At 33.5% G+C, this 25,631-nt stretch overlaps 1 protein-coding gene across 7 annotated transcripts in view; it reads left to right on the top strand.

The window, feature by feature from the left end:
- Positions 1 to 25,631, top strand: part of LOC126762565 (NAD(+) hydrolase sarm1) — a 146,207-nt gene that overhangs the window by 70,115 nt on the left and 50,461 nt on the right. For all 7 annotated transcript variants that reach the window (XM_050479409.1, XM_050479408.1, XM_050479405.1 and 4 more), the window contains one exon: positions 20,152 to 20,451. In XM_050479409.1, the coding sequence (XP_050335366.1) occupies positions 20,152 to 20,451 (300 nt within the window). The remainder of the gene's footprint in view (positions 1 to 20,151; positions 20,452 to 25,631) is intronic.

Below are 25,631 nucleotides of genomic sequence, written 5' to 3' on the forward strand. Positions count from 1 at the left end.
ACGTATGCCATATATGTATATGTAAATAAGTTAACGCTGTCAACGTTTGTCAGACGGCCAGACAGTTGAGGGCGGAGCTGTTAAACAGGCGGTAGACTGATTAGCGGCACTGAATCGTTTCGTATATACGGGCGTCTATATGTACATGTGTCGATATATATGTAATTGCAATTACTTTTGAAAGAGAAGAATTATAATTTATAATTATGAGGCTTTTAAAATTAGTTTCTAAGAAAATTTCAAATTCAATTAGGTCCCAAGAAATATGAAGTATGTTACAAAACTGGTATCAAGAGAAAGCTATTGGAAGATTATTAGATTTATGACGAGTAAAGTTGACTCCCGTACACAAACAAAAAATAATAACATTTAGAGCAGTAATCATTTCAATTTAAATTTAAAAACTGAGAAATATTTAGTGTCAAAGCCTACCTATTATATTTTAATTACTTTATAGGGTTGGTGCTTAACCGCAAACCCGGACTTTCTGTCTATTAATTTAGACTATTAAATATGGAATAGATAAATGGTACATATACATACGTACGCAGTTGCCACATTTCTATGAAAAAGATATATATATATATATATATAATATATCACATTAAATGTATGGTAGGTCCTTATTAACTATGCCAAATATGGTCTATCAACCAGTTTGTTTACAGCAGCTGCTTAAGTCGGTATACCAAGGGATAAAAATATTGATCAAAGAAAATTTTGTACTTTTAACCGAATTTCGTGTCCGCGAGTGTTGGAAAAGGCTTAGTTTTATCAAAAAATCAAGCCTACGAGTGGAACAAACCCTTGAAAGAAGGTATTCAACTAATTAAAATATTGAAAATGTTAAGGATATGCTGCTTGAAAATCGTCAGACAAATGTTAAAGATATGGCAAGAGAGCTCGACAACTCTCGCGAGTCCGTTCGAACGATTTTGGTGGATATTTTGGGTATGAAACGCATTCTTGCTCGACACATCCCGATAAAGCTGAAGTTTTTTCAAAAAGAGTACCGTAAACTGGTCTTTTTGGACATGCTGGATCGTGCGAATACCGATCCCAGCATTATAACTGCCGCTGAACTTATTGATTTAAATCAAGTGCTTATAAGGAAAACTTTTGTATTTGACCAATTATCTTCACTAAATTTGACATAGATGGCTATCCAAGGCAGCGCTTTAATCTCTAAAGAATTTGTTGAGATTGGAACACTATAGCACCTGTGAATCTTTCATACAAAGATATTTACTTACTTACATAAACATGTTTAGGTATTATAAATATGTGAGTATGTTATGTGACATCATTTAATGCTCAAGGTAATCTGCATTACAAACATTCCATTCTCACCATTATGCTGTATGCGCAAGAAGCAAGAAGTTATCGCTGTTAAAATATCAAATGATTAAGGTATTGAATATATTGTATTAGTATGAATGTATACGTAAGAATATGATTTTGGTAGAAGGTTAGATATTTATGATCAGATAATATGAAGTATGAAATACGCCACTCCACTGCATCAATACTTGTATATAGACGAAAAAATGAAGTAGCTTTAAAAGTGAAAAGCATAACATTATGTAAGTGGCTGTGTCGTCATCATAACAAACTCTTATAAATTTTAAAGGACTGTTAAATCAATAGTACCTCTTATACTTGTGCTTCCATAATTTATTTACTTAAATGAAAGTTTACAAGTGTACTAAATACACTGTTCAACTTCCTTAATTCCAACTACGCCATCGTGCGAAAATCCAACAGAACAGACCGCTGAAATCAATCAGCCAAACAGTTGCGACAAACGAAGCACTTAAGCTGACGATTTAGCAGACAATCAAATGCTCAGTGCATTTTTCGCATAAGTGAAATAATACTTTGATGCCTTTGTGACTTTTATCTGTGCGCCAAACAGCTTACACTATATGAGTACATACATATATATATATATACATACATATACATATATATACATACTATACATACACATAGTGTAAATATTTACATGCGTTATAGCGCACTTATAGTATATTAGTCTATATCGCCTAAAAGGCAGTGGAGTGTGGCAGCTTTGGTGTTCGCAAACAATAGCAACCATTGTGGGAAAGTATATATGTACATACATTTACACATACAAACATTTATTTAAATGCATATAGTCGTACGTATTTACATAACCGTTTAGTGCTAGCATACCGCAAAAATAAAGTACCTACTTAACTATTATGGTAACTATATCCATAATAGCAAGACCATAATTGAATTAGAAACATTTTTTTAAAACAAAATCAGAAATCAAGCTGAATAGAGTTTTTTTATAGAGCTTCTGACAAGTCATGATTTTGCTCAATCAATTTTGAAAGTGTTTCATTCATTTTACTCCAGAAATATAGAAATAGCTGTTCTGGTTGGAATATCTTTGAGAAGTACGCAAAGATAATCCTGCTTATATTTGGAGACTACAACAAGGTAAATAGATATCCTTAGTTTAAATCGGTTGACCTTACATTCCCAAGAAACTGCGAATTTGTCGAAACTCTCACTATCGCACCACTATAGCATATAGCTGCCATATAAACGGATCGATCCCAATCAAGCGAGGACAATATTTTTATTCAGCAAGATATCTCAATGAAATTTGAAGCAGATTATTGTACAAGACAACGGTAAAAATTCCGAACAAATTGATCAGATCATATAGTATTGTATATATAGGGGTTTTCAATAGGGCACTACGAAAGTAGACCGATAGGAACTGCAAACGATGCCATACTTTTTCTCGCTCTTTTGACATTTCTCTTCAGTAAGGTTTGCCATTCATCATGGAAAGATATACGATTCAAGAATGAGTTGAAATTATTAAAATTTACTACCGAAATTCGGAGTCAGTAGCCTCAACTTTAAGAACTAGTTTTCATACAAAATAATACTTCAAAATCAAGCTCTTGTATAGAAAAATTTTTAATTGATAAAATATCTTCATTAAATTTGGAATGGATTGATACCAGGTGTATCGGTATGAAACGCGCGTTTGTTTGTGAAAATCAAAACTAATTTTGAATGGAAAAGTAAAAAAATACTATTCATAGTACTGACTACTGCTTTTCACAAAGTTTGACTGCCTTTCCGGTAATTTGTGGATATCAAGCCAATAGAAATGTACATCTTTTGAAGCAAACCAATCAGACACTTAATTTTCGACACCTGCATAGGAATCGAAGTTCCATCGATGAAAACAAATGATACTCGAAAAAAGTGAAATTTGGTGAATACCCCGGCTGGGGTAACAGCTCTCAGCCTAGTACTTTGATTATATCCTGAAATGATTTTGCTTTGTGTGCACAAGTTTACTTTGCCGTGTCAAAAATGTGGATCAAATTGACCATTTGTTGTCTGTAGCGATTATTATTAACAGTTTCACCAGGTTTTAGAGGCTCAGAATGTACCGCATCCTTTTTATCCCGCCAAACACAGAGCATGGCTATCTTACCGAATCGATCTGTTTTTGCAGTCAATGTTGATGGTTGTCCCGAATAAACCCATTATTTTTTCTGTTTAGGATTCTTAAAATAACTCAATTTTTCATTGCCAGTGACAATTTGAAGCCGAACCGATTTTCTTTCGTGTCTTTGAAGCAAAAAGTGTTTTTCCAGGTTTTCTTTGGCTTTCATTCATTTCATATGGCACCCATGTTCCACACCTTTGGATCTTTTCTGCAGCTTTCAAACGGTCTGAAGTTGTTTGTTGCTCATTTGCTTTTGACTCAAAGTAACATCTTCATCCAATATTGCTTACAGTTCGGTGTTTTACACATTAATTTGGTGGTCTTCCACGTTCTTTATTTCTCACATCAAAATCACTATCTCTGAGTTCTTGAAACCAGCCTTTGCATGCTGCTTCTGATAGAGCATGATTACCATTTGCCTCGACAGCCATTCGATGCGGCTCTGCAGTACTTTTCTTCAAATGGAAACAAAAAATTAATGCTTTTCGCAAATCATCGCTTTTCGGTACAAAATTTGACGTTTTCAATACAATGAAAAAATATGATTATATTTGTTCAGTAACTGTAGGAACACAACAGGCAAAAGAGCTTGTTTGGAATTTTTTTTATTTGTGAAGGCTATTTTAGCTTTGGCGCAAGCAAATTTAACGTATTTTATTGTTTTGATTATTAATTTAGTTTATTTTTTATTTTATTTTTTTCTTCTTATTTCATCTCTTTGCGCTCTATTTTCTTTATAATCTTAGTTGTATTTTATTTCTGGTTCTTTATGCCTCTCTGTATGCACTAAAAGGTATTTACATGTGATATCCTCAAAAAAGCCGAGTTCAGCTGCACTTGTAAGGTGTATACACCGACCAGGGTATACCACTCAACCAACCAAACAATAAGGCACATACAAATACACATACATATTTTGCGTCAATTCGCTTTTGTTTGGGCAAATTGGTACGAGCCAAACGCGTGCTAAACACACACAAACACACCAATAGCAATGCAAGCAGCAGCACGTTTTTCGTGAACGTATCCAGCTGGTTTGCACAAACAAACAAACAGCCATACACCCATAAATATAATTATATACATATATATAGATATGTATATGTATTTATATGGACTCACAACTTTTAAATGCGATCGCAGTATATTTTTCACAAACTAAACTTCAAATGACCTTGAGCGCAACGAACAATGCGCGATTTCGTTCAAAAGAAGTGCCAAAAATGGCGCCAAGCGAACACTGAAGCAATAGCTTGGCTGATGTTATATTCAAAATGCTATAAAAATTAATTAAAAATGTATCTTGCACTTGTTAAGCAAATACGTGCAGGTATTCCTTCGCCTGTTTTTGTTGTTCAAACGCAACTGCCTAGTTGTCAGCAGCGATTGGGCAATTCATTCAGCGCTCTGTCGCCTTATTTATCAATTAGACATCTGAATATTGAGTTTCCCGTTGTGAGCTTTGCGCTTAATTGGACGCGTTCGCGCAAATTAACGCACAACTAAATAGTATTAAGTGATTGTTATTGTTGTTTTTGATCTATACAATAACAATAATAATAGTAATAACGATAATTGTTTACAAAAATCCAGTTTAAATTATGTTTCTAGCACTTAAGCTGATTTATTACGCTTGATTTAGTGTGTGGTTACGTATACGCCACTCATACTCTACGCAATTAAGGGTATCACTGTTTAGAGATATACATATATTCATACATTTCGTGCTTTTTAGTATAATTTAAAGCGTTCTGCATCAGTTAAGCTTATTTAGCAGGCAATTAATGCCTTTCAAGCATTTTTTATGCTAATTAAATAAATTATTCGACGGATTTATTCGCCACACATAAACACTACTACACAGATACTTAGGTATGGCATTTATTGAGTAATCGCTTTCTGCTTATTTACATATGTGCATATTCGTTATTTTTTTAACAAATTCAATCACTTCTAAATGTGCCTTTGCTTGATTTCTTCTAAGCTAAGCTTTAGCTATAAATTTAATAATAATTAATTGCGTATAACTCAACTAATGAAAGATTTGCTGAAAATTTTAATTCATATAATCAAATTTAGCTCTCATTTAATCGTGCCAATAATTGCCTAAATACTGATTTGTGGTATCAAGGGCGAAATTAATTAAGTTAACTCAACAAAAATGAGTGGAATTTAATAGTATATAATAAAATATAAAAAATATTAAAAAATACATTGAAATTAAAAAAAACTATTCAACTAATTAATCCATGGTTTCATATAATGTAATATTCAAGAAGCATGTTCCAGTCTCTTCATATTGTTACTGTAACGACACAGCACCTTCTCTCAATATACATATATAATATGATTTGACTTGTTCATCCGATGATAATCGATCAGAGCAAACACTTGTTCTATATTCTTGGACAAATATTTTTGAAGGTGAAGCCTATGAAGCTAATCAAATACGCTCAACAAATTTTTCGCAAATAAAAATATTTTGCCGATTTTTGTTGTTGTTTTTTATACCAATTGATCCAAACTTTCGAAGAATGTAGGCAGAGTTCTAAAATGGTTAAGATATCAAAAAATAAGACAACACCTTCTCTCAATAGATATGATTTGCCTTGGTTTGTAATATTTAAAAAAATATCGAAATTTTTCCGATCATTTTCATACAAAAGTTACCAAAAACAGCTACGAAGGGAAGTCTAAGGCTTAGCATGCATATTCGTATAAAATAACAATAAAATAGTATAGTGTAACCTATGCTTTTATGAAGCTTCTTCAACTATTTGTACATTAAAACTGGAGTATAAGCGATGAGGATCCTTCCAACTCAGAAGGAGAACCATATGTTAAACCCTTTTCTGGTGTAACGGTGTAGTATTCAGTTCCAATAATATGGATGTGTTTATATTTAAAGAAATTTTACAGATGCTAATTTATTTAATAGTCATTTTAACTCAATATTCTCGATAATTAAATATTAACTAAATTTTTTATTTAAATGGAATTTTAATTATTTGACATTTTTTACATAACAACACAATAAAAGGATTGTTGGTCATATTTATAACTTAGTCAATTTGCAAATTATTTAAACAATTCCCAAATTGGTTGAAAAAATACTAATTTAATCAATTAGCGAATTGTTCCTCATTAATTAAGTCAACTAACAAATTGTACCGAAAAAAGTTTCGGGAGCTTTATTTAATCGACTAGCGAATTATTTTGAAAAAATTAAATCAATTAGTTTTGTTTCGCCGCATAATTTACTAATATAATAAATTAGTATATAGTTTTTATCTTAAGGTTTATGCAATAAATATTTTTAGTTTAGTTTTGTGTTCCTTAAAACGTTTATCTACTAACTTATTTCAAAAAAAACTATTTTATATAATTCGGATAATTATTTCAAATAAAAAATCTGCTACAATTAAAAAAAAATATTATTTATAATTTCACAACTACTTTCTCAACATAAAGGCACATCGCAGCTGTGTTAGAGCTTGTTTTCATCACAAAGCATCAGAAAAGGGAAACCCCACAAAGTTAGAATATTTGCGTCACAAGTAAAATGAACAGAAACGCGACGCCTGTTCAAGCACGTCGCACATTTTATGTAAAATAGCTGTAACTGTAGTGATAGATTAAGCCTTAGGCGAATTACACAGCGACTTAACTAATAATGAAATATACATATAGTACATATGTTTGTAGACATAAATAGGTTACTGAGTGTTTGACAAGGCCAACGCTAAAATCAATTTCTACACAAATAACGGTTGGCAACTAAAGGCGTCGGATGGCTGCCCTAGTTTAGATACAATAAGTGTGTGAGTTCACATGCGAATGCTTTCTGTACTTAAGAATAAATAGTTGCATTAAGTTTTATTTGCTAGAAGATACAAGATCCCGATGGCACCGCTGCAGCAAATGGGAGACATTCGTCTTCAACCAGCGGATACAGAGAAATATCTAGGGCTCATCCTGAATAAGAGATTAAAAAGGCCATCGATTGCCTTATATTTCTGTAGAGGAGCAATTGGCAAAAGGTGGGGTCTCTCACTGACAGTGATCCTCTGGCTGTATGACACCATAGTCAACTCTATCTATGTAGTCTTTGTGTAGTGCAGGGCTCTAGAAAAGATCGCACTTGCAAAGAAACTCGAGAGTGTTCCTAAAAGAATACATGTCTGAACCCACGGAAATTCTCACGCACTTTGACCTTTATCAGTTCACTTGTAGCATGGAGTCGCCAAACCATCTGGAAAGATCGATCATAAAGATCTAGTGATCTTTTTGCCCTCAGTAAGGCTAGGCTCTCCCTACTTGTGGGGCTTTTAACAGGCCATTGCCCTATTGGCGTCCATGTTGTAAGGCTGGGCATCTTATCAGACGCCATCTGCAGAAACTGTATGGAATAAGATGATGTCGAAATAACTCAACACTTTCTTCTTGACTGTCCCACGTTTGCGAGGTCAAGGCTTAAACAATTGGGAGCGCATACCTTCAGACATCCCATCGAACTGGCGGGAATGGAAATTAAATGCCTGTGCAAATTTGTATTGGCACGCTTAGTAGCCAATTTGCTAATTTATAAGTTCGAACACAGGAATTTTTCTTTTCTTTCTCTTCACCAAGGACTACACATAGCAGTCCACGTGCGATCTCTCTAGAGTAAATAGATATATTTAATATCGAAAAACTTTTTAAGTTTATACTACTTTAATATTACATCAGAAAAAAAATTTAATTCGCTTGCACCGAGGCTATAACACCCTTCACAAATAAAGAAGTTTCCACATAAATGTGACAGTTATATGCTTTATTGATCCGATCTGAATAATATGTATATTCGGAGAATCTGTTTTTGAAAATAAGTCTTGCCAAATTTCATGAAGTCGGGAACCACTGTGAGCTTTGATTAATATTTATTAAGAAATATAACCGCAAACATATTCACGTGACACATTCAATTTAAAAGTAAAGAATTACTTTTCCAAAATGCTTTTTTTTAAATTATATTCAACAAAAAATTCACTTTCATTGAATATATTAAAAAGTAAACGCAAATAAATCCTCGCACGCAATTGTATTAAAGCGGCATTCAGCTGCTAAGTAAACTAAAGAAATTTAAAATAATTGTTCAGACGCCACACGAGACCGACCCATGCACCCACACTTTGTGACTTTGTGCCGCAATGAGCCACAAGCATATAAAATACATTGTCGTGTGGCAAGTTGTAGCAAAAAAATTAATTACAACATGTCACTACTACACAAACACACACGCACACGTGGTGCTTTGGCTTTAACGCGTGCTCGAGCAATTACTTTTCCAAGGATCGGCCGCACAGTGCACTTTAATATCGCGTGCCAAATGTCGACCGGCGCTACCGGAGCAGAGTGTGTGTGTTTGAAACAAGTTTGGGGAGCTGTGAAAATAAAACAAAAACTACAAAACGCCACAATAATGCACACGCGACACACCCTTTGCCACAGCACGACACTTGCAACATTTTTTCCAAGAACTCGTAAAATCGCCCAGCCAGCGCTGACTGACTGTCGGCAAGTGGAGCAGTGGATAAAGAGAAAAATATGAAAAGAATCCAACAAAAGTTGAAATAAAAATCGAATTCCAAATACTAAAATACGCACGCACAAATATTCACCCTGAAAGTCGATTTCTTGCCATGATTCACTTACCGGCTCCGAACAATTTTGGGCAAAGGCGATTTGGTTCGGTTTCTGTGCTCTAACGATTTTGATGGCAAACGCAAAAAGGAAACCAAATAAGTAAAGCAGATTTGGTGAAAGGAAGTGTCAAAAGAAAAAAATCTATATTTTTTAGCTTTATTGATTTTTTATTCGTGGGTGTTAGTAACAGGTAGGAAAATATGCTCGAAATGAATTCCAAAAATTTGCGCTTAAAAACATGTTTTAAATATTTTCCTGCAATAATATTAGTATAGAAATAGTTAAAGAAAAAATATTATACTATATAATTTTGTTTTTAAACTCTGCTGTCGAATTATTTACAGTTAGGTTGAACATAGATTTGTATTTTATGGTAGGAGGCAACGAAAGTCGAAGTGTGGGGCTTTAATTCGCTAAACATAACCTACTCCCATCTCATGTCTCTCAAAAGGGACCATTGGACTAAGTATAACTTCATGGGAGAGAAGAAAACATTTAAGTGTCCTCTATTGTACGGACTGACTGACGCCTAATCTGTTATAAATATCTTAATCTTATCCTAATTAGTGATGAGAGCTCTCCAAGTGACAGATTACCTCCAAGTATGGTTTTCAGCTTTTCGCTTTTACTAAAAAGCCGAGGGCTATGATAGAGTACGTGTTCAGAGTCTTCTATACACTCTGTACACGTCTACAATATGGACTAAAGTCATGATGATATTTGTATAGGTAGCTTCTAAGACACCCATGATCACTGAGTATTTGGGTCAGGTGGAAATCCAGATCCGCATGTTGTCTATCTATCCAAGAATGTATGTAGGTCCACCTTCGTTTCCATGAAGTCTGCTACCTTTGCCGCCACATTGTTAAGCTTTTGATTCTATCCTCTCTTTTTGCTACTGTAGACGTCTCTGATAAGTTGTATTCGTCTCCCCTAGTCGGCCTGAAACTGAGCCTTGCAGTACTCCACTAGACTAGAGATAGTGTAGCTGTGAACATAGAATTTTGACCTGATGTATGTGTAGGTTTTGAATACACCAAGAACCTCAAGTATTCACCCTTTGAAAAGCATTGGTGAATACATAAAGTTCTTCAACACAACCATTAAGGGGTCAGAAAGACTTATCAAAGGTTGTACAAGTAGTTGGCGGAGGTTCTAAGCCAAAATACTTCAAAACAAGTTTGGATTTTTAACAGAACTTGAGGAAATTGAATTTAGGTACCAACTCAAAGCATCATTTACGGTTTCAAAAATTTAATTAGATATGTTCTATTCATCCTTGCTTCATGGTCTTCGGACCAAGTATATTAAAACCCAATCTATGTGAAATTTAGCGACATCTGTTTGCAAGCTTAGCAAAAATATATACCACTGTCATATAATACTTTCTTTTATTTTCTTAACTAAATGGAAAGCCCATTTTTCAACCGTTAATATCTCTCAAACAGTTTGGTTTATGAAAATCGTGAGAGAGCATTCAATTTCCTACAAAATTTGTGAAATGAAATAATACATATTTGAAGTAGTTGGGGGCGAGACATAAACCTATCTTCTTCTTCTTAATTGGCGTAGTCACCGCTTACGCGATTATAGCCGAGTTAACAACAGCGCGCCAGTCGTTTCTTCTTTTGAGCTACGTGGCGCCAATTGGATATTCCCTCAGTTCTTAAGATATTGTTTTGAAATTTTGCGAACGTCCTTCTCCACTGCTAGTCCTTCCAACGGACCAGTGCCATACAAACTGAGGTCTTCCTCTTCCTCTGCTTCCCCCGACGGTACTGCGTCGAATACTTTCAGAGCTGGAGTATTTTCATCCATTTACTTTTCAATTGCCTTCTCAGTCCGAAGTAAACCTAACAGCTTGATAATAAGAAAAAATAAAAAACTCCCGTTACAATTAAGAGCTCTTACTCAGAGAGATTTTGTTCATGAGCACCAAGCATATTAAATTATTTTTTTTCTAACCTAATACATATGTGTACAAATGTAAATATATACAGCAATAAATATTTATTTTCCCTTTCTGTTGACCACAAAAGTTCCTTGAACTCACTAAGCCTAAAAATTAAAATGCTCAAACAATTTTTCACAAATTCTCATGCTTTAATTCCTTAAGCTCGCTTGTCATTCTTTTAATACATTTTATGGTTTTAGTTTTATGCGTTTAAATGTGTTTGTTGACATTTCGCGCATTTGCGGCACGTGACATTGCGTGCTTACCATCAATTTATGCAAAACTTTTCGGCGTACATAACCTATATTTAAATAGTTGGCTGATGGAAGTACACGGTGAAGCCAAAATTTATGAAGAGTAAGGTTTCTTTATTTATTTTGCGCTTTAAAATCGAATATGTGAAACGATTCTGCATTAGAGAGGAATATAAATTTCCAGATTAAATAATTTGATTGACAAACTTATGTACGTATGTGTAAATATTATAAAAATATGTATATGTTCCTTTTCAATTGAGAATTATACATAATAAATTGAAATTCTTGTAATTTCCTAATGATAACTGGTTTTCTTTCGGCTGACCACATGTGGTGGCACAGATGTGTCATAGCATTTCTTACGGCTTTTATTTAGTTTTGCCGAAACAAAATATATTTTAAATTTGGCAACTCAACAATGCTGTTTAAGCCGGTGATTTTTTATGCAAATAAGCCTAAAAAGGAACAAAAAACAAAGAAATAAAAGATTGTTGGCAACAAGCTTAGCGCGTCGTTAAGTCTCGAAGCAAGAACAAACAAGCACAGATTTCAGTCAACTAATAATTCGAAGCCGAAAAAACAAAACCAAAAAAAAAAAAATTGATGCAAAAAGAATTCAAGAAAAGAGAATTCTTTAAAAATGAAAAATAACGCATTCAAAGCCGCTTAAGTCTAATACTTTCTCAGACGAGCTTAGTAACTCACATAAAACCCATTCTTATTGATGCAATAAATTATTATTTCTTTCGTCTTCTTTCTTTATTTTTTACTTTATTGTTTACCAGCATCATCTATCAATCCTTCAGTGTTAGTATTTATATAACTATGTATGTAAATCAGTAGCCACCGAAATTAAAATCATTTTCGAAGATTTCACAAGCATTCGAACTCGTTCGCACTTGTTCGGTCTGCTGTTGCTGTCAGAGATGCGAACAATGCTCTTTGACAGATGTAAAAATTTATAAAATCAGACAAGTGATTTGATTGGCGTGTCTTCGAGTCTTTAACACCGTTTGCTACTGGTTTGTACCCTTTCAACTGTTTCTTATAGATATTGTTTTTTTTTGTTGAGTTATAAGGGTTTTACATTTCGTTAATTGTGACGACTTTGTAATTGGATATTTGCTTTTGAGCTTCAAGTTTCAGCGCAGATATTTTGGGTTTTGGGATACTGTGCTATAACAACTTTCGTCGGTACGCCTGTTGTTGGATTTTTTGTAACTAACTGTATTATTTTAAAAATATTTAATTTAATATTATTGCTCAATATTTTGTTATATCTTAATGAAATCGAAAGTCATGTTTTCGAGAAAACGAAATAAGTACATTCCCATATAAACTAATGGGTATAAGTAGGTTTGAAGAGTTTAGATGGCCAAATCCTATTATTAATGCTTTAAAATTGTAGGAAAGCTTGAAACTGGCTTTAGACTCTCCCACGGAACAACCTGTTTAAGTATTACTTCATGGAAGTGTTAAGACATTTAAATCTCCTCTATCGCCCGGACTGACGGACGCCTACTCTGCTCTATATGTCTCAGTTTTGTCATTATTGAGGCTGCCGCTTCGCTGACAGTTTTCCAGTTCTCAGTTGACTGACATATGACTGTCGTCAACCACTAGGTGTGAGATCGTCGATATACCGGTCTTTAGAATTAGAATCATGATCGGGATAACTCAAAAATTTCAGACCGTCCACATTCAGATTAATCCAAATGCCCATCTGCTGCAAGTCTGATATCATTGCGAGTTCAAAAATACATAAGCAGAAAATAGTTTGAGTTTTAAGTTTAAGTAAACTTGAATTTCTTTTACAAAAGTTTCATTAACGACTGGCTTGATTAATTAATTAATAATGTTTTGAATTTCGATTTCCGCAATCTCTCAATTTGAGTTATGAAAAGAGCAACGCATTCAAGCAAAGTGTGTTCACCCCACGACTGAGGCCATGAACTCATAGTTCAGACTACCATAACATTACTACCAACAATATATTTGCATGTATACACAAATAACAGTATTATTTTGCATTAACTGTAATGCTAGACTCTCCTCTGCCATGAATCCAATCATCATCATTCACATCATTAAAGCGTACAAATCATTTCCTGTCTTATGAGTTTCAACATTGACAATGAAATGCAATCAATTAAGTTGGCGGCAAGTAAGGCGAAAAGGCTGCGAGCGTAGCGGCTTAGAAAGCGATTCAACAAAAGTGTTGAAAGTGGGACTAAATGCTTGGAGAAGTGGGCAAGTGGATTATTAATAGATTTTACAGCCGGTTTCGATAGAGAAATGACAGTTGTTTAAATGGATATACATAAGTGGTTAGATAGTAGTAGATATGAGTTTAATGCTAGCATTAGTGTGGATTGAAATATTGAAAAACGATTTAAGACACAAAAATGAAGAGTGAATTTTGAATGATTTTTTGGGTAATAAAATTTGTATTTGGTGTTTTGAAATTTCTTTATATCACTTTCTATGAGATCATCTAAAGTACATACTTGTAATTATATGAAGTTTTTAACACCCAGAAGACCATATATAAGAAAATATCTTCACAAAACTTATATGGTATTATTATTCAAGGCAGCCACAATATCGGAACGAAATGTTCAGATCGGACTACTATAGAATATATGTGGAGATGTCACACATATTGACCAATAAAAGTCAAGTTCTTGTATGGGAAACTTTTTTGTTTGGCAAATTATCTGCAAAAATTTTGGCATGGCTTATTGTCCGAAGTAACTCTATAATTTCCGCAGAAATTTTTCAGATTGGAACACTATAACATATAGCTTCCATATAGCTTGAGCGATCACAACAGTGATAAACATCTTTATATACTCTTTAGGCTATAAGAAATTCACCGGCCAAGGGTATATAGTATAGCTTCGATGAAGCCTTTATTAAAATGTTTTCTTCTTTTTGATATGACTTCTTTGGAGTCCCAATACATTCCTCATTACTATAACCTTTAAAATTCGTTTCGCCATAACTTTTTTCACTGCACGCCCTCATTAATGTTAATGTAATAATTGAATAAATATTTATATTTACGAGTAGTTATTGCTGCCGCCTTTAATTTATCAACAGTCACTTATATACAGTTTACATTTGAATATTGTTATTAGCATGCGAATTGTTATTTTCAGTCTATTTATTGGAAAAACTTTATGTGCAAGTATTTACATAGTCCACAGTGCATTTGTAGATAACTTTAAAAGGAAATAAAGTCAACAATCACACTGCAAACTGAGACTGGTACACTATGTAAATATGTGTTTGTATGGCATACCTTGTAGGAAAAATAAATTTCCGATCAAAAAACAAAAAAAAAAATTAATGATAAACACTTAAACAGTTTTGGGTACGATTGTCAGAGTATAATATTTTTCGAGCTCTCTTGCCATCTCTCGCGAGTCTGTTTGAATGATTTCGGTGGATATATTGTGTATGAAACGCGTTCTTCCTCGACTCGTTCCGATAAAGTTGAGTTTTTTTCAAAACGAGTATCGCAAACAGGTCTCTTTGGACATGTCTGATCATGCGAATTCCGATCCCACATTCATGAAGAGTATTACAAATGCCGATGAGGCATTGGTTTATGAGTCTGACAAGCAAACAAGTCAACAATCATTGGAATGGAGGAAAAAAATCAGGCCGAAGCCAAAAAAAATCACGGCATAGCCGTTCAAAAATCAAAGTGATGGTCATTGTTTTTTCGATATTCGTGGTTTGGTGCATCTTGAATTTGTACCGGAGGGACAGACGGTCAATAAGGTGTTTAATTTGGCTGTATTGAGGTGGTTGCGTGAGAACTTCTGTTCTCAAACTGAAATTGCCGCTCCGTGAAACCCGTTTTCAGTCCTTCGAAGAGATAAACGAAAATTCTCTGAAGGAGCTGAAGGCCGAAAAGTGCTTATGAAAAGTTTTTCGAGGACTGTTGAGGATTACTTTAAAGGCGATAAAATTAATATTGATGTATAATTAAATATTTTGCGTGTTATTTACACTTTCCGGCTATGTTCTTACTATATATTTTCATATATTAAGAAAAAGTTTGTCGAAAGAACTTAAAATCAGTCCAAGCGATTCCAAATTCCTTGAATAAAATTATATTTGCACTGAAATTCTCATTCACCTCACCATAAAAATGCCAAATTTTTGAGGTAGTGGTTTGTTTTTCAATGGTTAAAGATTACTATCAGTTATAAAACTTAGAGGCAGCACATTTTACATCGTCTAAAAATTTATATTTTTCCTACCGGGTTTTTGCGCTGCACCGATTTGCATATATACATTTTATGTGCTTTCAACTGTGATGTCTAAGTATGAATATCTATTCATAAAGTTTTTTTTTCATATTTTCTATAAAAACAAAGGTCTAAATCGTGGGATTTCCTTTGACAACAAGATTTGCATTTTAGATTTATACGCCAATGCATTTTTCATGTAATTAAACCTGTTGAGATTATCGCCACATACAATACATTATAACATATCGGTGAATATGAATAGTGGCAGGTATTGACTTGGCTGTAACTGACCAATTGCACCACACAATTCACTCATTGTCAACCGAAGCTGATTTGCATATGATATTTACATATGCAAACAATAAACATTGTGATGGCGGGCATATTTCATAGTTGCGACGCTGAAGCCGCCCAAGCACAATTGAAAATTTATTACAACTACTCAACTGTAGTATTATGTTTGTGATGTTCACCATTTGTATGAATCGCTTTGAAACTCGCGGCTTCACAGTTATCTGCGCCGATTATTCGATTGTCAATTTTTAATTCTCCATCGATTTGTTAAATCTGCAACCATCTGTTGAGCTTATGTTTGTCTTGCTTGGCGAAATCACTCATCGCCGATAAGAGGCTTTAGCGGCGCACACATTAATTAGCTTTTCTTCTTTTCTGTTAAATATTTTTTTCACAAATTTCCTAACATCTTAATCAAGTCATTAGTCGTATTTCATTTGCTACGTGCATTTGTCATATCTGAATTAATTATTTATGATTTATGATTTTTCGAAACACTTATGGCAATTTATATGCAGATTGAGTTGTTAAGCGTTTTTTGCCTCAAATTAAATTAAAATATTTTTGAAAATTTAACGCATAAAATTTGTATGACTTACGCATGCTAATGAAGCTGAGTGGGTGTGGCTGAGTTGGTTTGATTGTGGTACTGACAGCACTGAAACCTGCTTGAATGCAACCCTGTGGAAATGAGGTTATAATCAAAAAAATAAAATTCAGTAGGATGAAACTTATTCTAAAGGAAAGATAAAATAACAAGGTTAGGCCTTTAGGAAGTCCATTGCAATACCATTTTAACTAAAGTCCCCTCTCTGTATTGGCTCCTGAACCACCCCATGCTTCAGATAAAGCTGATCAGTACGAAAAGTTTTATCTGCGCAGCTTCCGAGACGTCTTCAAGAAACCCTCGATGATAATTGCTTAAAATAACAACAACAAAAATGAAAGGAAAAATATTTTACGAGCGATTTGCAGTAGGGAAAAGAGCGGAACGAGATTGACGTGATTGAACCTTTAAGTGTTGAAGACCGTATCACTCGATTTATGGTAAAACTACGAGTCCTGTAGAAAAAAGTTATATGGCAAGGTTGTTGGCAATGAAAAAATCTATAATTTTGTGTATACACCTTTTGCACGTAACCTCAAAATTTATCTGAAAAATTCACATATCATAGTTTTAATAAAGTTTCGCTTTGAAATTTTGCTGTCGCTTACCTTTTGTTTTACACTGGTTCCACCTAACCTAGCTTTGATGTACGATATCAACACCGACAGCTGAAAAGACAATTGACGGCTTAGCTGCTCTGACTAGTAATTTTTCTGAATACTTCATTAAACTTGTGGGTGGACAGTAATTACATGTTTAATTGATACTTCCATTGAATATTGCCACCGATTTAAATGCGCCAACTTGTAATTTTTATCTTACTTTGCCGGACAACTATGGTAATGAATGTATGTAGATAATTTCCAGTTAACAATCACTCCGTTTTCATTTAAGAGACTGGTAAGACAACAAAGTATAAATAGCTAATGTATTCACTATTTTTTTTTATAAAATTCAAGGAAGCTGAATAAAAATTTGCAAGCGAAACTTTGTGACTGCGATCTTGAAATATTCTGCTTAAATTTCGTTCACATTCAAAACTCTCTATATATCTATTTTTCATATGGGTAGGATCTTTCGAAATGCCATCAAATAACTCATTCACATTTTCTAATATTTTCATTGGAATGTTATCTCAATAATGCTTCATCTCTAAGAAAAATGATTGCAAGTTAGTATGGCTGTTTTTTGGTGATCTGGTATTGATCATAAACGCTCAATTGGCTTCAAATCAGGTGACTTGGCTGGTCAGCTCAGTTTTCGGTTAAGGTTTCTTCAATAAAGTGTATAGCCAGGTAAGATGTGTGCTTAGGGTCGTTAAGTTGTTGGAAAATAAACGACCCCAAAGTAATTTTTTCCACACTTATTGGTCAAATTTCGCTAAGAATGTTAACATATATGTTAATCCGTCACCTACACCAAAATTTGAAAAACAGCCCCAAACCATAAGATAATCTCCTTGCTTCATTGATGATTGCATGCACTTTGGTTTTAAGCGATCGGAAAGCTTACAGCAAACTTGCTTACTATTTTTTGAACTCCTCAGCTCGAATTTGGATTTATCGTACCAAATTGCTTTATCTCATTTTGCACATTTTAATCTTTCTTCCTACTCGATGCGGAAATCATTGGGTAATTTTTTGCGACAGAGTTTTTGAAACCAGATGTTCGTAATTCCTTTGCATTGTACTAATGGAAATATCCAGACCAAAACCTTTGATCAACTCCATCGTTGAAATTTCAGGGTTTTCAGCAAATTTTCGTCGCATAAGTTGTTCAACGTGTTTGGAAATTCTGGGTTTTGGAACTCCACCGTATCGTCTTGCATGTATTCCTTATCTTGAAGTTTTCAAAAATCTTTGTTTCACCTTCGATCGAAATGGAATATTTTTCAGATATTGTTTGACACGTTTCGAACCCTCTTCCTATCTTCTAAAATTTCGAATTTCTTCAGTGTTCCTCATCTTAAAAAAAATATGAGATTCCGTAGACAAGGGTGAATGGTCAGTATTTTGATTTTGTTTTATCTGTGAACTAGTATTACTAGTTTAAGTTCGAAATAGTTCGATCTAGTGAATTATGATAAATTTGTGCTAACTAGTTATACGAGTATATGGTTTACATTCAGCAATTTCCAGCAACGCTCATTTTAATTATTAACTCTGTTCACTGGGTTATATCTATTTGCTCTCATTGCACGATGCGTGGGCTAATTATGTTTTTGTTGTAACTTATGCAACAGCGAACGGTGTTTCGCGCACGATCAGCATTTTTCTGTTACCCGTAGAATCAATGAGAGCGTGGGTGGCGCAAGTTAAGAATCTAAGCCAGCTTCTGCTGCTTTTTAACCGGCTGGCCTCTTCATATTTCGCAATTCTATGAAAATTCGCAAAGCAGTGGAGAGCATTTGGATTTATTTGGGGTCTGTCTCGCCATTATGCAAATGCAAGGCACAAGAGCAGAAAAAAATATTTAAAAATTCCATAAAAATTGCTAGATATGGTTAGTGCTCACAAAAGATTTTTATAACATTAGTAATAATATTTGATTAATTTTTTAGTTCAAATGAGTCACTCTGACACTTTTCAATCATTGTTTATATTATAAATTATATGTATATAGCTTATCTGCCGTTCTGATGTGACCTTCAACCTTATATGTAGTTCCACTTTGAATGTCTGTTGTATGCATGTATGTATGTGTTGGTGTCGATGCTGTCAATCAAAGCACTTGTTCATTGCACATTTACTGTTATATTCGTATTAGATTGATTTATAAATGATTGCCGCAATTAATTGGCAACATCTTATCGCGTCGCCAAACACATTTTTCATCCATGTCACCATTATACATGCTATATGTGTATGTGTGTGTATTCATTTATAAGAGTTGTCGGCAGCATGTCTACAGTTATAACTGCTGAATTCCACGTAATGAAGTGCAATCAATTGCTTATCAAAAGTAAATTAGAGGCAAATTAATATTTGACGAGAAAATGCGACGGAATAAACCTTCTATTGATAGTCGTGTGCAAATATATGAATGAATGAAATATAATATTTAATGAAATAAGTGCTTTGATTTTGATGGATGGGAGTAGACTTAAAAGAAAATTGTATAATTTTCTGAATAATTTGTAAATATGATCTGAATATAATTTACGAAATTTAAGCAGATATTTTGAGAAAAATAATTATTAAAGTTCAGCGCTTTTTCTATAGTCATTGTTATAATTTTCTAAAACAGAAAACACTTTTAGGTAGTTTGGTAAGCAGTTGGGGGTAAAGCGTTAACATCTTCCTCAGCTAGCTTAAGTATAAGTCTAGAATGATTTGATTTCAGCCTTATAGACATTATTTTATAAACATTATGTAACTTAAGTTTCGACCAATATAGTATACCCTTAAACTTGAAATATTTTCAAAAAATTACGAATTTTGGCCAAATCGCTTTAACGCCTAACTGAGAAAGCAAAATATTGCTTATTATAAACAAAAACGCTGAGAAAATGAACTTTAATAGCAATGTAGTTGATTTCAAGTTTTATTAACAATTTTTTAAAAATATTTTTTCTCTTTTTTCAGATGTCAGATTTTTCGGATAGTTCACATAGTGGCGTCTCCAGTCCGGCCTCGTCGTTAATTGAAAATTTCCACAAGAAAAATGGCAACACACCAACCACAAATGTTGGCGTTGGTGGTGGTGGTGGTGGTGGCGTCGTTACAGTTACTACAGTTACAACGCCCGGCATCAATGGCCTCACGGTGGGTAACTGCAATGGCAGTAATGGTTTGAGCAGCGCAACAACAACGACCGTGGGGCGACACATAAACACAAGTTCGAGTAGTAGTGTTAAGGAAACATCATCCACATCGCAGCATCAGGTGAGTAAAAGCGTGAGAGGAGATATACATACATTTATCTTATTAAAAATATACAGTATGATGTACTCGTACATATACACATAACTTACTGAAATAAAACTACTTTTTTCTAAACGAAACTGTTCAAAAATAGCTAATTTTTAAAGGAAAATATTTTTATTTTTCACCTAAAATATTCGAGCATAAAATATTTGAGCTTATGCGTATGTGTGCATAGGTGTGTCTCTTATGTAGATGTGTGTATGGATATGTTTCGGTATAATTTCAAAATTAGTTTAAAAGTGCCTAAAAGTATGCAATGATATATTTTTTCCTGGTATTAATACTAATTAACGTGGAAAGTAGGCTGAAAAGTGGGCGTGTGAAGGTTGAATATAAGTGTGTGTGTATGTTTGTAATAATGTTATTTTAATATTAAATATGTTTGTAAGTATTTATTAGTTGATTGTGTGAAACATGTGTAAATAGATAAGCTGATAAAATTATTTACACAGCACGTGCCTACTTGAACTATTTTATATAAATACATACATATATTTCAAAGCAAACACAATTATTTGCACAAAAACGCTACTCAAACTGGCAGAAATTCCAAATGGCTTGTGCCAATTGACTTTAGCTTTAAACTAAATGACTAATTTCTCAGCTACTTCTATATAAATACATATGTACATATTCATATGTATATGTGTATATGTATGTATGTGTACAGTAGAGTATGTATTTTTACCTTGTCGCAAGCACAGTAACTACCGTTACAAAGCAAGAGATTGCACCTTAGCTACAGGCAATTAATACAAACAAAAATGCGCTAACATCATCATTAATTAAGTGATAATTACTAATCGCTGGTTAGTGCAGATAGTGGCCAAATGCTGTGTGTCACATTATATAGTATATATATGTATGTAATGTGCGTTTCATGTGTATATTTGCGACAATGAACAATGAACGACTTTTTGATAATATAAAAGTTTAGTATTTAATCTATTGTTTTAAAGTTTATATACAGGGTGTTTTGAAATTTTTAAAAATTTGGTTTTTGAAAAATAAAATATTCAGCGTTTCTTTAGATTTTTGTTATTATTTTTTTAATGTTTATGTTTAAAAAAAAATTGCAAAATATACAGGGTGCTTAGAGATTTTTAATTTGTTTTTTGATAAATAAACTATTCGCCGTTTCTTTTGATTTTTGTTATTATTTTTTAAATTTTTATTTTTTCCAAAAATTCATATACAGGGTGTTTTGAAATTTTGAATTTTTTTTTTTTAATAAAATATTCACCGATTCGTTTGTATTTTGTTATTATTTTTAAATGCTGACTCTATCAAAAACTTGTTAGGAAAAGCTTATCTGGAGCATACACAGATATTTTCCCTTCTTAGAGCCATAGCTTGGATATATATAAATAAAATAAATATATATATATATATATAAATATATAATATATATATAAATAAAATAAATATATATAAATAAAATGCCTATATTATTTTTAATAAAATCATTAAATTATCTATTTACTATTTCTGAACGTTGCCACATTTTCGTGCTGATTTTATTTCGATACACATGAAGATAAATTAAAGGGCAGTATAATATTACAGAACACGTTAACTGAGGTTAATGCCAAAGAGAGTTGAATGCTAGTAATCGCAAGAACTCCTGAACTCATTCAGAGTTACCATACAAAAATGCCTCGACGTGGCAATATGAGCAAGTAATATGAACTCAGGCTCATAAATCAAGCTATGTGAACTGTGGATGTTACCAAAAGATGTCTCAGAAGACACTCTACTTGCTAAAAAATTAGCATCCAGTTATGCAAAGTGATGTCAAACCACAAAAATATTTGTAGAAGAAAGTTTAGAAATGATACGGGTGTTAGCCGTACACCATTCTTGGCAATCTCATCCAATATTTCATTGCTCTCGATGCCTTTGTGGCCTTTGCACTGCTGCCGTGCTTCCCAAGATACTTCTAACCGATATGTGATATGAGGTAACTATCTTGATTGCTGCTTGGCTGTCTACGTAGATGTTGACTCTGGAATTGCAATATCGAAGACCTCAGTTTGAAATATACTGCAATGGTCCGGCAACATAAAAGGCTTCCTTATGTCCTTATGTCTTATGCTGCGCATTTTTAAGCGAAGAGGTGTATAGAAATTTTGACCGCCGTTGGAGTTGAAAAAAAAAAAATTAAAGCGGGAAATTTTCAAACACTCTTAGGTTTACAAAAACATTCTTGAAAACACGCTGTATAAAGGGGAATGCATACTCGGCTCGATAATTTGTGCAGACACCTTGTCACTGCAAATAAAATATTTAGCAGATTTTAGCAGATAAAGCACAATGAGATAAATCAACAATACTTAGCACCTACCGGCAGCTCAAGTGTCTACTACTCAATGTGGAATTTCTGCTTTCACATTGTGTTTGTTTCACTTTAGTATAGTAACTTTGGCTGTTAGTATGCATGTAAACATACATACATATACATACATACATATATTTATGATAACATTATGAGGAATTTACAGTGGCAATTCGCTTGACTTGTAATGTTATAATCATTATTTTTAAACGATTATGAGCTCATTTCGAATATCAGCGCAACTAAAGTTTATCTCTTTTCAAGTTTCGGTATTTAATCAAATAAAAAGTTTAGCTTATCAGTTAGACAATTACGGCTATGTTATTGTTGTGGACTTTAGTGGCATTACAGTGGCGAGAGGTAGGCAGTGTGAGTCGATGATTACAGCTACCATATATGTTTGTGTATTATAAAATGATTAAGTCATAATGAGGCATCAGTTGGACTGAAAAATTTTGAACATTTTTCGGAACGAAGAAGTAGTAAATTAGCCAAAATATATCAAAAATTGTGAAGCAAAGGTGCAATAAATTCATCTTTGTTAAGTTGCGAGTTTCTGAAAGTGTTGTGATCGATCTGAAATAGTAATATCAAGTCAAATCCCAGTCAAACAAACACGAACGGCAAAGAAATAAATAATTATCTCCTGTATAGTAATGATTATATTTAGATTAGAGTGTCTTTTAAAGATCTGTGCGCTCAGAAATCCCATCTATAAATGTTATATTACATTTTTACTACCACATAATGTCGTCAAAGTAATCTTTTAGAGACATTAGTCCAAAATTATGGGCCACTTAGTGCGTAAATAGTAACCTTAATCGGGGATGAATTAGCCGACTCTAATCTGATTTGATGAACAATATTTGCAATTATTTTTTAATAAATATAGAAATATTTCGATTTTTATATATTTTCGACCTGTCACTGTCGATGTTTGAGATTTTATATATATTTCATCATATTCATCATTATTACGTTCTGACCACATTTCCTCTTTTTCTTTATTGGCTTAAACACCGCTTATACGATTATAGCCGAGTTTACAACAGTGAAAAGGGAGATCTCTCATCCGGGGCTGTTTTTTTCTTTTCATTGATAGTGTTTTTTACGTGGCGGGTCCGAAACGAAGAGCACAACACTGGGGAGGTTGTTCCGCCTTCTTACTTTAGCTCGCCTTCACACAGATGTTTTTTGGCTACCCAGAGGGTACTTGGTCCAAGACCGGATGTAGTGACTTAAGCCATATATAAAAAAATCTTTTATGGCCACTCTTGCGCTCAGCGAACTCTCTACACCTGCAAAAGCAAGTTCATAAAATTCTTATTCGTATTAACCAAGAAAGCTTTACGGATGTTCGTCTTAAAGAATTAAGTCAGTGCTATTTTTGGCTATATAGTATAATACATACCCCTAAAACTTGACATCTGAGTTATAAAAAGTTCAAAAGATCCGATGAAAAAATTTTTGTTCCCATCCTTTTGGGTAGCTAAGAAAATTTTCTATGCATCATATTATTAATATTATAAATGTTAATATTATAACCTCTATTCAAAAATAATAATAATAAACGATTCCAGTCGACCAAAGCAGGTGCCAAGTAGCTTTTATTGCTTAGAGTTTTGCATAATACATGAAAATCGTATGCTGCAACTAGACTAGCTAGATTTCAACTTTTTCTGTTTAACAATATCTATGCGGAGCTTACAGATAGCCATCTTATATCGGTAATTTCAACTCGTTAGGTTTTTAAAACTATTTACACCCATAGTAACCATATACATAAGTATGTACATGCAAGTATGCATATTATGCGTGTCAACTAACCTCACTTTATTGAAAACTAAGTGACGTTATATTTTGTACACATTTCTACCATAATATAGGCAATATGCTTTCAAAGAAATTTTTGTTAAAATAAATTCACTTAGTCACAGAGTTCAGAAGTTGGAGCACTCATAAAAATTTACTTCTTCTGCTCCAGTTCACACGTAGATCGATAAGTATAAAAGTATAATGGAAAAAAATTTATCAACAGAGTGTGCGTAAAACACATGCCAGAAATAAATATTAGGGTGATTCTAAAGTTTTTTAAGTATATATATACATGTATATATTAGGGTGATTCAAAAAAAATTTTTTTTTTCGTTTGGTACTCGGAAAAATAGGTTCCTAGACACCTCTAAGAAAGCCTCTTCAAACATGAGTTTTTAATTGTAACGGGAAGGTCCTCCTACATACAGTTTTCTATTTTTTCTTATTATCAGATAGAAAAATTTATATCTCGCTTCCAACTACTTGAAAAAATATCTTGTTCCTTAGATTTTGTAGGAAATTGTAGGAAACCCAAACGTTTAAAAGATATTAACAGTTAAAGTTTGATTATTTTTGGGAAAATTTTTTATTTCTTATGGATTTTATAACTCAATGAAAAAAAATTATTATGAGTGAAAATCAATTTATTTTATTCAAAATAATCTCCTTCTGCTTCAATACAGCTTTTTGCACGGTCCAAAAGCATGTCGAACGAGTGTTTTAGCTCGTTGACCGGTATGGCCGCCAGTATGCCGGTGCAAGCCTTTTGAATGGCCTCTACGTCTGCATAACGCCTTCCTTTCATGGGCAAATGCATTTTTCCGAAAAGGAAGAAGTCGGACGGTACCATATCAGGTATGTCAGGTGAATACGGGGAGTGGTTAATGGTTAAAATGTGATTTTTGGTCAAATAATCGGTCACAAGCGTCGATCGATGAGAGCAATTTTTGGTCGTCAGTCAATTTGTGTGGAACAAACCGTGGACACA

Source organism: Bactrocera neohumeralis, chromosome 6 (assembly GCF_024586455.1).
Source record: "Bactrocera neohumeralis isolate Rockhampton chromosome 6, APGP_CSIRO_Bneo_wtdbg2-racon-allhic-juicebox.fasta_v2, whole genome shotgun sequence".
Lineage (NCBI taxonomy): Eukaryota > Metazoa > Arthropoda > Insecta > Diptera > Tephritidae > Bactrocera > Bactrocera neohumeralis.